Genomic DNA, 16,988 nt, shown 5'->3' with positions numbered 1-16,988 from the left:
TTCCTCCTCCCCCCAAAAAAATAAGTACTACTGTTCTTCAAAGCTAGCAGTAATGTTTAAGAAATAAGTTCTTGTCCAGCTAGTGCAATTGGATTCATTCAGTTGTCCAAACAAAGCTATTGTTTAGTGGTCTACAATAAGCCTTTTCTCTGTTCCCCTCAAAAGAATCTTTCTTGTTCTTGCAGTTGGCATGCTTAGTTCTGTAAGCCATTCTATAATGTACAACTGCTAAAGATGAATTTCTCTCTTTTTTTTCCACAGAAGAAATGAAGGAAGAATATGACACTATGGGGCCAGAAGCCGCAATCCAGACCACAGTTAATAATGGTACAGGTAAGTCATGAGTATAGCACTGAAACATCACCTTTGCCTTCTATGTGAGATTAGTGATACATGAAGAAAAGGGAGCACTTCTATCCCTTTTTATTATCATAGCTTAACAGCTGAGTCAATTACAACTCTCCTACTTCTGAATATTTATTTGAAATTGATACTTCATGTAGTAGATATTCATTTTGATTCAATTCACAAACAATTAAACATTTAAACTGTGCAAGATTCTCAGCTAGGTGCTGTGAAGTGAAACTGTACCTGCTTTCAGCATTTATTCTACTAGGGAGACTATCATACTGTCTATGGACAATAGATAAAACATTAGAACAGAAATGTAGAAGGCAATTTGAGGATGGAATATGAGGTTAGCTCATAGAGATTTGAGGACAATAAGTCCAATTCCACCATTTTACAGCTGCCATAACTGAGACCCAGAGATGTTGTCACTTGGTCGAAAATATTAGTAGCAGAGTCAGAATCTGAACTAAATTCCTCTGACTTCAAATTCATCACTCTTTTCTGTGATATACTTTCCCATTGAGAGTAGGCAAAGTTTCACAGCAGCACCTGAGTTGAATCTTGAAAAAAAGGTAAGGATTTCAAGAAGAGAAGGCAGAAAGAGGACATTTACACTTGAGAGACTGCCTGTGCAATACAGTGACTGGAGATGAAAGGTTGAGTTTGGAGAATACCTGGTAGGTTAATTTGATTAAAAAGAATATGTGAAGCGAGTTATTGTGAAATTAGTCTATAAAGAGTTCTGTAAGACTTTATATATTAAACTGAAGAGTTTATAATTTTGTAAAAAGACTATCAGAGCATAGACTTAATTAACTTTTTGCTAGTCATTCATCAAAAAACTTCATAAAGACTTCAAAAATTTGAAAAGTATTTTACTCATCAACCTACTGTAATTCATATAAAATATAGAGAAAACAGATATATGCAGTAATAATCCTGAAATTCTTTTCCCAGAAAAAATAACCATAAAACATTGCCACTTGTATTTTTCTTTAATTTTATCATTATATGCCTTTTCCATAATTTCTTATTTGAAAATTTTATTTTGGGGGGGGGAAGAAAACTATAGTTAATTGAAAGCTTCCATCTCTTCACTAGTTTTTAGCTAATAAAATGAGGAATTTCAGTAAAGGTTAGCTTTTTGTTTTACTTTACTTCTACTCTAAATGGAGCCTTGGGAAAGTTGTGCAAATTTCATATTCTTTCCAAAGAGCTAACAAGTATCAGATATAAAAATTTCCACAAGATGAGTTTATGAGTCAGGACATTTATCTACCTTCTACTATACTAGCCCCTATGTGTTTCAAACAATATTACATACCATTCTAAATTAAATTTTACTGACCATAATCAAATAATCTTTCTGAACAAGGTTCATCAGAGCTTGTATCACTATAGAAATGATAGTTTACTGTGCAGTTAGTTTTTAGAACATTATAAATACAAACAATCAATACAAACAAGATTTCATCTATACCTCCTTTATGATGATGTACATAAAATTAGACCTATTTGCTATAATCTTATGAATAATGTGATAATCTTTCCTTATTACTGAAATAGAGAAAATAAGAAAAATTAAACTATGACATTAATTTTCCCTTTATTAAAATAATGAATAGATTCAGTTAATGTAATCGCTCCATGTAAAGTATGATAAATATCACTGTAACAAACACTCAACAATAACTTCACAAAAAGGAATGTCAATAAAGATATATTTTGTTTATAAAGATGGTTGGTTTTTAGAAGATTCCAGAATCTAGTTTGTTGTTTGGTTGGTTTTGGACCAGCCCTGTCATTTCAGGGAACTTATAGTGAGGAGACTTCTAGAAATGCAGATCATCACCGGGTTTTATCTCCCTAGATCACTGAGAGTGGAAGTGACTTATCCAGGGTCACAACTCATATATTTTAGACTAGTAATCCAGTTCAGTTTGCCTCCAAGGCTATATCTACTGTGTGACACTGCCTTCCCAGAATCTAGTCTGAATACCTATCTGTAGTTCATCAAAATCTTGGGATCCTCCATTGTCATATCAACTCATATTTCAAATTAAGCTAACAGTGGAGCATACACATGCAAATTTACATCAAACAGTTTGATATGTGAAACTGGAAATAAAGAAACAGTTGGGGGTTAGAAATATAAATTTTGAAACCATTTATATAGAAGTGATATTTCAAGCAATGAGAGAGGCTAAGATGTCTGATTCAAAGAAGGTAGAGAGGACTGATGATAGAAACTTAGAGAATACTTGCAGTTTAAAAAAGTGATTAAAAAAAGGAGCCAATTGAAACAAAAAAAGACAAAGAAAGTTGGAAGAGGCTTGGGTTATACAGTGTCATGGAGGTCAAAAGAGTGGAGAATTTTAAGACTGAAGGGACCACTAATACTTAACAGTTGCTGCAGAAAGGTCAAAGAGAAATGAGAATTGTATTAAGACCATTGGTTTTTGCAATGAGGATGTTACTGGTAACCTTGGAGAGGACTTAGTTTATGGCTCTACCTTGCATTTGAAAATTATACATCTTGTATATCCATATCCACTGGCAGCTTTAAGCCTTCATTAAAACACATATGAATTTATTTAGCACAAAATCCCTACAATGATACAATGAAAAGAATGTTAAATTCATAGTAAGATGATAGAGGTTTGAATCTGGGCTCCTACCATTTGATACCTTTGTGACTTTCACTTTGCCTCCTCTATAATAAAAGGATTGTACTAGATTGTCTATGAGGACCTTTCCAGCTACAAATCTATGATTCTAAGACATGCTATGGATATTAGAATTTTCTAGCAGTAAAACTTTATACATGTCTTTAAAATGATGTGAAGAAATATTCCTTGTTCTATTCTACATATACTGCACCTTAAGGATCTGCCTATATTGCCTAGTCTGATCCTAGGTTTGATGAAGGAATGTTCAAATTAAAAACATTTAAGTACTTATGCCTTGAGCCCTGATACTAGAAGCTGATGATCATCTCTCATTCTTCTGGAATCCTATGTTACATTTTGCCTATTCTGATCATTTAGCACTTATCATACTCTGTTTTATTATTTTTGATGTTTTATTTCCCTAGGTTGGGTTATATATTTTTAAAAGTCTTATGATTCTATATAATCTCCCCCCCAGTACCAAGAACATTGGTTTATATATAAAATGTGCTCAAGAAATATTTATTTATTGATTGTTGGCAACTAACTTTTTTATTTCCACTGAAAATAGAATAAGAGAAAAATGGAAAGGGTAAAATTCATTGAATTAATTAACTTCCTAATAATAAAAGCTGCTATACACTGGAAGGAGTTATTAAGTAAGGCTGAAAGAACTTTTTCCCTACAGATTTTTATGAATAGTTGGTGTTAGGAGTTAGAAGTAACCCTATCTTGTCAAACATACTCAGTTTATACTTAAATTGAAGCCCAAAAGTTAAGTGACTTGTCCCACATCACACAGAAATATAATGGCAGAGCCAGGAATAGAAATCAGTTTGCTAACTTTTTTCTTCCCAATTTCACTGGGGAGAGATAGTGTGGCCCTGAGGTCAAGAACACCTGGGTTCAAGTCCTGTTTCTGACAACAACTGGTTGTGTTATTCTGGGTAAGTCATAAAACCGCTTAATCCCCCAGGCAAATATTTAAGACAATAATTTGCAGAGCAGGTACTGATGGGCATTGACAGAAGAAATTACCTCAATGGTAATTCACTGTGCTAATGAAATCACAGGGTTAATAAAAATAATCAAAAATATTTAAGCAAAATGCTAACCAGAGGCAGAATGACATACATATGTAAATTTTAAAGTAGAATACAAACTTATTTCTGGAATGATCTTCCAACTCTAAAATTTTAGTATGGTTTTTTCCTTTGTCCCAGCATACTAATAGTATATGTTATATTCTCCCGAATACTGATTTTTATATACCAAGTGTCAGAGAAACAACTCTTCACTTCCAGGAAAACAGCTTAGGGAAGGAATCTTAAGATTTTAGGTTTTTATAATAAACCTAAATCTCTTTGCAGTGTTTTTGAACTCATTTATTGTTTCTTCCAAGATGGAGAGGAAAAATAAACAATGGAAAGATTTAGACAATAATATCATAGAATCTCACAGCTCAAAAGATCATCAGAAGTCAAATCCAATACCCTGCCCATTCTATAGTCAATGAAACTGAGTCCCAGCTATTTACCAGCTTGTCCAAAGTCACATAACTAATGAACAGAAGAGCCTGAACTGGCATCCAGGCCAGTGGTCCATCGCTCCATTCTAGATGCCTTATTTATACTAACAAATTCAATTTTTAAAGGGTACTTACCCTCAAAGATTTGAAATTTCAATTAGGCCAACCTGACATTAGTTATCAATAATTAGCACATCATGGGGCAGCTAGGTGGCGTAGCTGATAAAGCACCAGTCCTGGAGTCAGGAGTACCTGGGTTCAAATCCAATCTCAGGCACTTAAAAATTACCTAGCTGCGTGGCCTTGGGCAAGCCACTTAACCCCATTTTCCTTGCAACCCCCCCCCCCAAAAAATATAATTAGCATATCAATTCAAAAAACAAAATTTGGACTTTTCTTTTACATATTTCACATGAGACTTATTTTAGTACTTTTTTAAATTTACATGCAAGCTTGCTTAGAAACAGCCAGTAGGGCTACAATTCAGTCATGTCTGTCTTTAATGCTACTAATATTTGACTTATCTTTCTATCATCTCCTCCTTCCAAGCAACCATCACATTCTCCTAAAACATTACTTTTATCATTTAAATATTCCTCCTAGAACTCTTCAAGAGCTACCCACTGCTGGGGGGGGGGGGGGATCCAAACTCCAACTTGAAACTTAAATCTATCTTCAATTTAGTTGCCCCTGGCTACTAATTACCAAGAACTTCTTTCTTCACTGTTTCTCTCAGATAACACTTCTGAACTTCTGTTCATGTTATCCAGCAAAACTCTACTTTCCTTCCCCATAGCCACTCCAGTTCAACTTAAATTTCAAGACACAATGGTAGGTACTGGGCATACAAAGACAAAAATAAAACAGTTCCTACTTTCAGAGAGTCTGAATTTTCCTCAGATATTGCAGCCACATATGGGTCAATAAAAGAATAATTTGAGGAAGGAGCAAGATAGGTTCTAATAGGTAATAACAGCTAAATTGGGACTTGAATGAACCTAGGGGGCTCTAAGAGGTAGAGGGGAAGAGGGAGTGCCTTTCAAACATGGTGCTGCTCTATTCAAAGACACAGATGCAGGGAATGAGAGAGAGAGAGAGGAGTGAGTTGGAAAGATGAATATGTGAAAGAGAGTCTTATAGACTTTCTAGAAAGGAAAATGGGAAAAGGTTTTAGAGGGCTTTAGATGCTAGGCTGAAAAGTTTGTATTTTAAATTAGAGGGATTAGAGAACCACTGGAGCTATTTGAGCAGGAAAGTAATATGGTCATACCTGTGTTTTAGGAATATTAATTTGGCAGCTATAATAGGATGTGATTGAGAAGGAAGACCAATTAGGAGGCTATTATAACAGATGGGGGAGAAGTGGAAGTACAATCAAGACTGGTAATTGCTAGGATATGGGGGAAGGGGAGTGTAAGAGTTGAAAGACAAGTCAAGGTTGACTCTAATAATATGAACCTGAATCTCTGGAAAGATGGTACCTTCAATTCCAAAAGAGGGGAGTGAGTTTGGAGGGAGGGTGAGGTAAGGAAGAAATAAAGTATTCTGTCTGAGATGTGTTGAATTTGGGATTCCTGTGGAACAGTCAAGTGGAGCAAAGCTTGAAGTCAGAAGAGAGATTAGGAATGAAATATAGATTTGAAAGTCATCTAAACAGAAATGACAATTGAATCCTTGAGAAATTATGAGATCTTAATGTGTGTACAGAGAGGAAAGAAAAGAGAGCCCAGAATAGAGTGGGGTGTTCATGGGAGAACTGCCACACTTAGCTGATGAACCTGCAAAGCAGATTTTAGAAGACTAATAACAGGAGAACTAAGAGAGAACACAGAGAGTCCAAGAAGGAAAAAACTATATAGGAGGAGGGTGTGGTGGACAATATAAAAAGTTATAGAGAAGTCAAGCAGAACAGACACTGGTGGAAGGTGCAGGGGGTGGAGAACAACTTAAGTCCTGCTTCCTCTAGATGATAATGATGTCTTCCTTCTTTGGAACTCCTATGCCATCTATTTACCAGCAATACACATTTGGACCCTAATCATTCACTTCCTTGTATTTGTTATGTTAGAATTTCATGTGCTTCAGTCTTGTTTTTCCAGAGAGAGAGAGAGAGAGAGAGAGAGAGAGAGAGAGCGCTTTTAAAGTGTAGTAACTATCTGTGACTTCTTTTGTTGCCTCATAGTAATTCTCACAATCCCATGTACTTAGTAGATTTATAAGATTAATTAAATGAAGAAATGAATATGAAATAAAAAACTGGCTTTGAAAAAAGCCTTAGAGAAGTCTAGCAGAATAAACCTAGTCTCCTAGAAGGTAGAAATCAGGTTTAAGCAATTTAGGTTCACTGAAATGGGACTTTATAGGAGAAATAACTAGTTTAAGTCAAAACTGACAGTAAAATTTAAAATGCCCAACTCATATCAAGAATGTATCATCAAGGATTTATTGCAAATGAAAGCATTCAGAATGCTAAGTTATATTATAAACTTTGCAACAAACTTTTCTGGGTTTTAATTTCTACATAATGAGGTTATTGTATTTGTTGTACATTATAGGGAAATGGGTTTTTACAAGGAATCTGGCATATTAAAATGATTCAATTTCATTGTGAGGAAATTGTGCAGGGTTTTCTTAGAGATTATAAGAAATATGACTTTCTAAAGAAGAAGAAGAAAGTAATGGAAAATCTCTACAAGATTATAAACATTAGTTTGCCTAAACATCAGGCATAATACAGACTTAGTATTTCTATGCAGAAATCAGCATAGGTCCCTGGTATTTTCCTCCTGAATGTGTGAAAGTGATGTTTTCCTCAAACAATCTTGTTAAGGAGTTTATAAATAACCATAGGCACCCTCATCTCTTTGTAGGGAAAAAAAGTATCCTGAATCTGGAGACTGGCAAGGTCAGTTTAGGGCAGAGTTCTTCCTTATATATAGAAAGTCAGGAATTATGACCATGTTAGAGCCAGAAAAATATATCATTAGATATAATTATTAAATATGCTACAATCATCTTTTAAGTACATTTTTATTCATTGTAAAATAAAATGCATTTTTATGCAGCACTTCTTTCTACTTCTCTAAGTCCAAATTAATATCACCTACTGAAAATCAAGAGTTGTGAGTTTATCAGACACAAAATTAAAAGTAACTAGTAAATTTTGAATAGGTTCTTAGAAATCCTTTGTCTTGCTTTTCTAGAACACAAAATGTGCAAGCAGTGAAACAAATTTCTTCATGTTACTTTACTAATGAACTTGAGAATCAAAGATCAAGGCTCAGAATAATTTAAACTTCAGTTCCATCTCTTCTGTTTTCAGTCTTCCAACTGTGACAATGTAATAAATGTGGAGGAGATGTGTTATGAACCACACATACACACACATGCATGTACACACATGCACACACATATATAAAACATACCTCCACGTTTTATGTTTTACATACGTAACCCATGATATACATTCACAATTATGCACATGTGTGTCCCATAGCAATTGGCAAAGATTTTCACAGCACTTGATTCCTGAATATGATCCTAAATCATGTTCTTTTGGCCCTAGGTGAAAGGGAAATTAGTTCTTTTCATGTATGGTACTGGGGACAGTCATTTAGGAGTCTGTTTTCAGATTCTCAGTCAGTAGCATTTACTTAATTTCCACACAACAATATGAAAAACAATGTGGGTTTGAGGAAAGAAACAAAATAAAAGTAAAAGATAAAGTCCTTATCCTGAGGAAATTAGTAATCTGATGAGACAACTAAGGAAGAAAAAATATACCCACAGACAGAAAAATGTCAGAAATAAATGATCACATTAATAGCCCACTTCAGGGTTACAAACAAGGAACAAGTAAACAGTGATTTGAGGAGAGTAAACTACTATGGTGGAGGGAAAAGAGCATTGAGGTCTGAATTCTATTAACTAGCTGCATGACCTTGGGCTTAGACCCTCTCAACTTCAGTTTCCTCAACTCTCATATGAAGGGATTAGAATCTCTAAGATTTCTTTTGGTTCTAAATCCTTTGACAAATAATAAATCAAACTTTTTACTCATTGGCCTAAGTTCATAATCACCCTCATCATCAGTTTTTAATTAATCACTCATTAGAAGAATACTTTATGATATAATGCAAATGGATTTGGAATTTGATATAAAATTAGAAAGCTGGTCTTTAAATGTAGACAGAATGCCATAATAAACAGAGGCTTAATCTTTGCCACAGGAAAATGTGGGTACAAGTCCTACCTGTATTATACTAGCAATTTGATCAGGGCCAGTCACTTCATCTCTCAGTTCATGCCCCCCCCCCAGTTAATGCTCTTAAACTTGTAAGTTAGAAAAAAGTGGCATTGGAAAAGAGAATGTTCCACACCATGAGTTCCCCACAATGATGAAGTACAGTCCTAAATCAAAGCAAACTAAATATTTATTTAAATTATTTAAGTGTTTAAAAAGTAAATTAAAATTTGTTATAATAAACTTCAAGGCAGAATTCTAATATGAAGCTTTACCTTAACATTCTTCCTGCCCCCCCCCACAGAAATAATATCTCCTTTTTCAAATTTTCATAGAGTACAATGTCTGCATTTTTCCTTTATCCTTATTATACTCTACCTTGTTTCATACTTATTTGGGTACATCTCTTACCCTCTGTAGGTCATAAACTCATTAAGCAGGGACTAGTAGGTTGTTTTTCATCTTGCTATTTGAAATACCAACCACAGTATCTCAAAGAAAGTTGATACTTAATGTTTGTTAAATTGACAGGGATGGGCACTTGAAAGAATTTTTGTTATATTTGGTTATATTTTCTCCATTCCCTAACAATTAAACCTGAAATTATAAAGTACTATACTGTACATTCTTTGAAAATGAATTCAAATAATATCTGGATAAGGAAAGAATTGGAGACCTAGGATTGGGAGATGGTAAGGGACTCTATAAAAAAATTTTAGTCAAGGAAATAAATTATTCAAATATTTACTAAGTGTTGATTATATGTAGGGGCATTATGAAGAGATGAGGAAGATAATCCTTGTTCATAAGAGGCTAACAGCAATCTAACTAGAAAGAAAAAAACAAATATACATATTAAAATTACTAAAAATTAATAATAGTATATGGCTGATAAGGGCCAAACTAGTGGAATAGACACCAAAAGCCATGAGTTACAAGGAATGAGAATCAGAGATAATCAGAAAAACTATATCTTATTTCATCTTATAAAATGTAAGTTGTATATTTCTTAATTTTAAAATGTCTACAATGGAAGCAGAGTATGAGTGAAGAGGGCTAAAAGAGAAGGGACTGCCTGATGAATTGATCTAGAGACCTCCGTTCTATCAAGCTACCAGAATTCTTTCTGGTCTGTGTCCTCTTTATTTAATCCTGAATAAAGACCTGCTTTTTATTGAGACTAATACCTCTCTGAGACCTTTAACTGTCCTCACCATATTCTTATTCTGTTTGGAAAGAAAAAAACAAGGAATGATAGATCAATTCTGGTCATTTGAAACTATTAGTGACAGCAAAGACAGGCTGACACATTACTTCTACTTAGTCAAAAGTAAATAAGTACATTCAATCATCAACCATGAAGATAAACTATTTTTAAGATAGGGAAATATTTTTACAGATTTATTAGGACCTTAATTTAATAACTTGGTCTTTCTTTTAGTACCCTTAAGTAAGGTCAACATTAAAAAAATTTTTAATTAATTCTCATATAAGCAGCAGGAACATTACAAGTTAAAGCTTTCCTTTATGCATGAGCTCAGGAGATAGTTTATTGTTCAGTTGTATTGGATCAATGTGCAAGATAATTCTAATAAAACTAAAACATTTAACAAAACAGGAGTTGGCTAATTAATCAAGCCAGCATGTCATTCTTATTTTATGCATAGTATCTATCACCTTTTTATACTGTTGGGATGGTTAAGAGAAGAGGAGTTGGTAAGGAGAAAATTGTAGGGAAAAGTCATCAATCAAATATGACATACACATAACGATTTAAAAAATAATTTACATTATTTGATGAGTAAGCTAGCTTAAAAACTTTTTTAAAAAAAGATATGTTCTAGGGAGAGAAAAACAGAAGTAAAACTTGGCAGGTTAGAAGAATAGTCGTTTTCAGGCTGTAATCAGTGTGCGCCAAGGAGGGCCTGTCACTTCCTGGCTAATGAAGGTTGTGGTTTTATTAGCTTTGTTTGCGATTAGGAGCAGCTATCTCCTCCTCACAGTAGGAGTTCCCACAAAAAGTAACTGGTGTCCCAAGTTTCTTGAATATCTCCTTTTGTTGTTGTGTGTAGCTTTAAGACAACTCCAAAATTATTTTCCTTAATGTATTTTTCCCCATTAGAATTATTGCTTTAAATTTTTAATTGAAAATCAATCTGTGAAAGTTTTTGGACTTGGTCAGACTTATTTGGAATTTTATCCTTAGAAATTATACAATTTTAGAATTAGAAAGGGTTCTAGAGATGTATGAAATTAAGTTCATGAAAAGTGAAGTAACTTGTTCAAGGTCAAAAGTATAGTTTGTAGAAGAGCCAAGGATTTTCTCACTATACCATGCTGCTGAGGTTTTTTTTACTGAACAGGTAAAAGTACATAATTGAGCTCATAAATCCTCAAAGTTTGTGTCTTTATGGCATTAAAAACAAAATGACCAAAATTTGGTGGACAAATTCCTACTTCATAAACACCCTTTCTGAAAAAAATAATTATCAAATAATTTCTTCATTGTGCTAAGAGACTTTTCAGGAATATTTGTCAGAGTACTTGCACTAAACACATGGTTTAGGATTAAACACATGAGCAACCTCTGATCCTGTTTGGAAAAGACTATAACATAAGCAATTTGGAGGGGGGGAAGGGAAGAAATCATGGAAATTGCACATAAATATAGCAGTCAAATAATACAAGATTTAGTCCTTATAAACTGATGGTCATGTACCTGTAATATAATACCTAACTTTAAAACAATTCTTGGCCCTGTGGGTAGTACCTTGCAAGCAGGAAACTGTAACAAAGTCCCATCTTCCAATTCATTCTTGAACTCTCTTTCCTGAAGTCCTTGCTTATAAAGGAGCACTCCCATTGGCATCTTAACACAGGGGAAAGCCATGTCAGAGCAGGGCGGAAAGCTCTGCCAAGACACTGTATTCATTCCCAAGAAGAAAAAGGAAACATTTCCTGTTGCTTTTGACAACTGCCTCCTTTCTTGGTTATATGGCTACATCCATGATATTATACCAATCTGAAGTTTTGCTGTTTGCCAAATAGCTATGTAATGAAGTCTTTAATGCCATTAGAGAAGTGAAACTTTTTCTTATCTCCCCCCACTGTTATCATCTTCCACATATCTGGTATCCAGTGTGTGCCTAAGTTAAAGACCACAGACTAAGTTCTGTTAGATAATCAATTCAGCTTTTAATAAATCTTGAAGTCTTCAAAAGCACTTCTATTTTCAACAAAATGCCAAATGTGTGCATTTAAAACATGAAAAATAAACAGCACTGAATAAATTTAAAATATAACTTGATCCTTCTATGTGCTCCTTACCTTGTATTTTGTAATAATTCTCTTTTAAAAAATTAAACAATAATGTTAACTAGATTGATTCATTATTTAACTCAGCAAGAATGCTTGCAATGCCTACAGTGTGAAAAAATATTTACAAAGCAGCATATTCAAAGGAAAGAAAGGAGAAATTTATTTGAATTTCTTAAATACTCTAATATTTCAGGTTCCATGGGGAAAAGAGAGAGAGAGAGGAAGGAAGGAAGAAGGAAGGAAGGAAGGAAGGAAGGAAGGAAGGAAGGAAGGAAGGAAGGAAGGGAAGGAAAAGAGGCAGGGCCTGAGGGAAAATGCAAGAGAGGAGGGAAGGAAGAAGGAAGGGAAAAAGAAAATCTGATCTAAGGTAGATGACTGAAAAAAATCAAATTATAAAATTAGCACATCTGAGGAAAACTCTGACCTGGACAGTTTATTTAAATGGATTGCATTAGAAAAGGAAAGAAAGGAGAAAAGAAAGTTGGATAGAGTTATTAGTATTTGTGTCACCATTCCAAAATGGTGGCAAAAAGCCAATTGTTCCATGCATTTTCTCATCTTCCTGCTTCCATTGCCTTTACCCATCAAAATCTCCTCTTTACTAGAATTATTTATCCCTTTTCCTTTTTATGAAGATGCACTATGATTATGCATACTTACTAAAGGCAGAAAATTGGGAAAAGCAAACCAAAAAAAAATGAGGTGAAGGTTAAAGTATCACAAAATGTCAGAGTTGGACAAGATTTCTAAGGCTATCATGTAGTTCATCCCAATCAGAAAAAAGAACTTTTAGTACAACAAATGGTAATCCTAGTTTCATTTGAATAACTCAAGGGAGAACTTTAAGAAGTAGTCCATTCCCCTTTGGTATAGCTCAGATTTTTGATATTTTTTTCCCGAGATTTTTGATAATTGATTAATTTTCTTCTTTGTAACTTTTTACCATTGCACCTAGTTCTACCTTCTAGGGCCAAGGAGATCAAAGACAATTTCGTTTCCACATAAAACTCCTCACATATGTGAAGATAGCTATCATATTCCCATCACCCTTCCTTCTCAAATCCTATCCTGCTTAATAGGAGGAAAGAAAAGAGAGAGAGTAAGACATAGGAAAAGAAAGAATAATTATTAGATTCCTTTGGTATTCTGTTTCAGTCCTGATTAGAGTTCGTTCACAATTTAAGAAGGCATTCCATATGTATGGGCATGAAGACCAATTTGTGTTGTTATAGCTGGTATTAACTAGCAAAATTAGCATGGCTGAACAATAAATTTGAAAAAAAAATGAAGTTTCTTTACCTAGACTTTGTAATATACTCAAGAGTGGAATTACACTTAAGTATTTTCAAGTGCACACAGAGATGACAATATTTTTTAATGCCAAACTCTTGTAGATTGACAAAATTCAACTTAAGAAATATTTAAATTTTTAGAATAAAATTTTAGGATCAAATGAAAAACCTTCAAGAGAAATTTGAAGAAATCATCAAGATTTCTTGTAAATTTTAGTTATTGTTTGATTATAAATACAATTCAAATATTTGTTTTTAATAATAATAATAAGTTAAATTCTCATCCTGTGTAGGGCAGTGGAAGTATTTTAAATTTGGAGTCAGGAAACCTAGTTCTGAATCTTGACTTAGATACTTAGAATCTGTGACCTTGGGCAAATCACATTTTGGGGGGCCTCGGTTTCTTTATCTGTGAAAGGAGGAGCATGGGCTTGATCTCTGAGTCCTCTTCCAGCTTCACATTTCTGAATCTATGAGCCATAGAAAGCTCAACTCAAACTCCACTTAAGAAATCAAAATATAAGGAGTCATCCCTATAGAGCTGTAACTCTCCCAAATAAAGTCAAATTCTAGTGATTCAAATCAGAACAATTCCACCTTTCATGTGACCTTCCTTGGTGACTTCTGCATACTTTTTCCATTCTTTGGATTTTTCCTGAAGTTACAATCAATTCTAAGTAGTTTCTCATTTAAATGAACTTGATGGTTTCATGAATGGTAGTTCAGTTCTCCTTTCCAGCTAGACTATAATCTCTTCATTAGCAGAGATGTCTTACACAAGCTTTTATCCTTCTTTCACAGTCTAGCACAATATTAGGCGCATGAAATAGGGCTACAATAAACACTTGTTGACAGATTGATGTTTGGTATAGATGAAGCACCCTTTTTTCTTTGCAAAACCATTTGACATCTATAGGCAACATTCAGAAAGTCTTCTTCTCAGCTTACTTAGAAGTCTACCAGAAATAACTTAATGTCACCTCATAAATGATTTACCTTTCAAATCAGAAAACTGAATAAGAGCTATGCCTATCCAGAAACATCTAGCATTTTTCTGCCACACAAGCCAAAAGGATATAAATATAAATACAATTGAACATCCATTTGCATTTGATTCCATTTTTCAACGAAGTCATTCATATGCAAATAAAAAATCAGACTGCACAATGCAGCTGTGGCCAAATAATTCAAATGGTTACTAGAATACCAGGATAAAAGTAGGATGGTGAGTGTAGATGCCACCCAAACCACCAAGGATGTTAATACCCCCTTACCATCTTGGTCATTTTGAAGATCTATTACTGAAATTTCAGTTTCTTCAGGCTCCAGTTACTTTGATGCAAGTTAAATGGCATCATCACAATTTTCACCAATTGATACCCTTGGGAAAGTGTCCACAGTATCATAAGTATGCCAGTGGGTCACAAATCCTCTCTGTTCATTTATTTTTATACCAAATTACTTTTTTGTAAAAAAAAAAATATATATGTCTGAAATAAAGTTCCAAGACAACCTTAAAAAGCTGGCTCCATCACTGCACATGGTATCTCCATCTTTGAGGAAAATATAGGACATTTGAGTAATGTTAACCTTTCTGTTAATGCACAGATTTGGCTAGCTTTCCGCAATGCTTGCAGAGACAGAGCAAAGTTTGAAACAAGCAATATTAAAGACTGCCAGCACCTTCAGTACAACATTCAGCAAGATTCAACTCTAAATCCCAATTTGTCTGTTTTCTTTTTTTTTTTTTAGCCCATGCATTTGTCCATTGTTTCAGGTTATATTTAAAGATTTCACTTTAAAACATTCTCATACATAATCTCATTATTTCTTGATGATGAAAACAGAAAATATAATCACTTTGCCTTTCACAAAATTCTTATTTAGAAAACCTTTTTTACCCCAATTACTTTTTTATTTTATGACAGAAACATAGAGGAGATGAAGATAAGAAAAATGGATCGGGGCTATAACACTTTTGAGAAATTTTGAAAATTCATTCATTCATTCTACCATTCATTCCTTCATTCTTCCATTAACAGTGAACTTAACAAAGATAACATTAAGTCTCTCTTTCTCTCTTGCTCTGTCTCTCTCTCTCTCACACACACACACACACACACAACAAACAATTGTATATTCAAATCACAGCTTATTTCAAAAAACATGTATACAAAGTCATGTTCAACTCACTAAAGCTATTTTATAATTCATTTATTTTAGAGGAAATGGCATACATATATAAGTCCCCAATGGAAAAATCACACGAACTCTTCTTGCTTTTTCTGCTAATTTGTATTCTCTTTCTACAAACATTAGGCTTAACCTGATATAATTTTCAGGCAGTGTTAAAATATTGAGGTTAACAAGTATAACTTTTAAAGAACTTCAATGCTTTTTCCTATAATTTGTCAACAGTCATGCATTTTTAAAAAAGTACATTCCTATCTTTCTACATTTTAGTCTTTGCACTCATTCCTGTATGTGATATTCAGAGGACAGGGGAATAAAAGCATATTTTTAGAAACAGGATGTCTTTGTGGTTAGAAACATGTTATGTTTGGTGGGCAATAAAAAATTAGATATACCTTTTTAAAAAAGAAAGAAAACTTATTGCAAACTATAAAAGTAGCTTTGGGCTTATATTTTTTTTAGCAGTCAAGATCTGGAAACATGTGGTTCTATTTGTAAAATTTTACTGAGTAACATTTTTGAAATAATGTATTTTCCCTTTGTAAATTACCCAGAGATGAATTTTCCAGGAAGAAATAAAGACAATGTCATCATTTATTTTAAAGAAAAATACCATTTAATTTTTGTATCTAGCACATGATGTGGCCCAGAACAGGGCAGTGTTCAATCAATAATTGGTCATCTGGTTCACTTCTTGCAAATAAACCATATATTTGTAGTTCCATTGTGAATCAGCATTTCGTGAAAACAGTGACATAAACTGGCTCAGGCTCTCTGGGAGAAAGCACTGAAAAACCATTTCTTTTTTTCCTCTTATGATTTCAGTTAAGAATGCAAATTGCACGTCGGACTTTGAGGAATATTTTGCCAAAAGGAAATTGGATGAAGGGGATGGCCATGCAGTTAGCATCGCAGAGTACCTACAGCGCAGTGACACAGCCATTATTTACCCAGAAGCCCCTGAGGAACTGTCTCGCCTTGGCACTCCAGAGGCCAATGGGCAAGAAGAAAATGGTGAGACTGTAATTCATTTTTAGCCACTATATTGACCCCTTGCAGCTGTTGCAATTACAAATGCACTTCATGCCTGGGTGTTTACCTTAAAATTTGAAGAACAGCTGCAGAAGCATGGAATTTCATGAGCAAAGATTGGAACTGTAATTTTAGTGTATTGTGATTTTTTTTGTCAGCAAATTTGTGTCATTCTGTACATCCAGCAAAGAACGGGAACAATCAAAGCTTATTTCTAAGAGAGAAATAGCCAAGAATATCCTTCTCTTTTTGAGGGGTTTTACTTCTGAAGAGGAAATTTAGAAGAACTGACCTCCATCACCCTAACACTTTTGTTAAGCATTTGCAAAGGTTCACACAGTCGTGGCCATCACTTTACGTGA

General features: G+C 34.0%; 1 protein-coding gene across 4 annotated transcripts in view; it reads left to right on the top strand.

Annotated features, from left to right (window-relative positions):
• The window catches only part of ZEB2 (zinc finger E-box binding homeobox 2), a 142,117-nt gene that overhangs the window by 104,734 nt on the left and 20,395 nt on the right, over positions 1 to 16,988 (top strand). For all 4 annotated transcript variants that reach the window (XM_074215110.1, XM_074215111.1, XM_074215109.1 and 1 more), the window contains 2 exons: positions 262 to 333; positions 16,420 to 16,608. In XM_074215110.1, coding sequence (XP_074071211.1) covers positions 262 to 333; positions 16,420 to 16,608 — 261 coding nt within the window. The remainder of the gene's footprint in view (positions 1 to 261; positions 334 to 16,419; positions 16,609 to 16,988) is intronic.

The sequence above is a fragment of the Macrotis lagotis genome, chromosome 1 (assembly GCF_037893015.1).
Source record: "Macrotis lagotis isolate mMagLag1 chromosome 1, bilby.v1.9.chrom.fasta, whole genome shotgun sequence".
NCBI lineage: Eukaryota > Metazoa > Chordata > Mammalia > Peramelemorphia > Peramelidae > Macrotis > Macrotis lagotis.
Note: the sequence above shows the minus strand (reverse complement) of the source record. Positions and strands in the feature narration are given on the sequence as shown.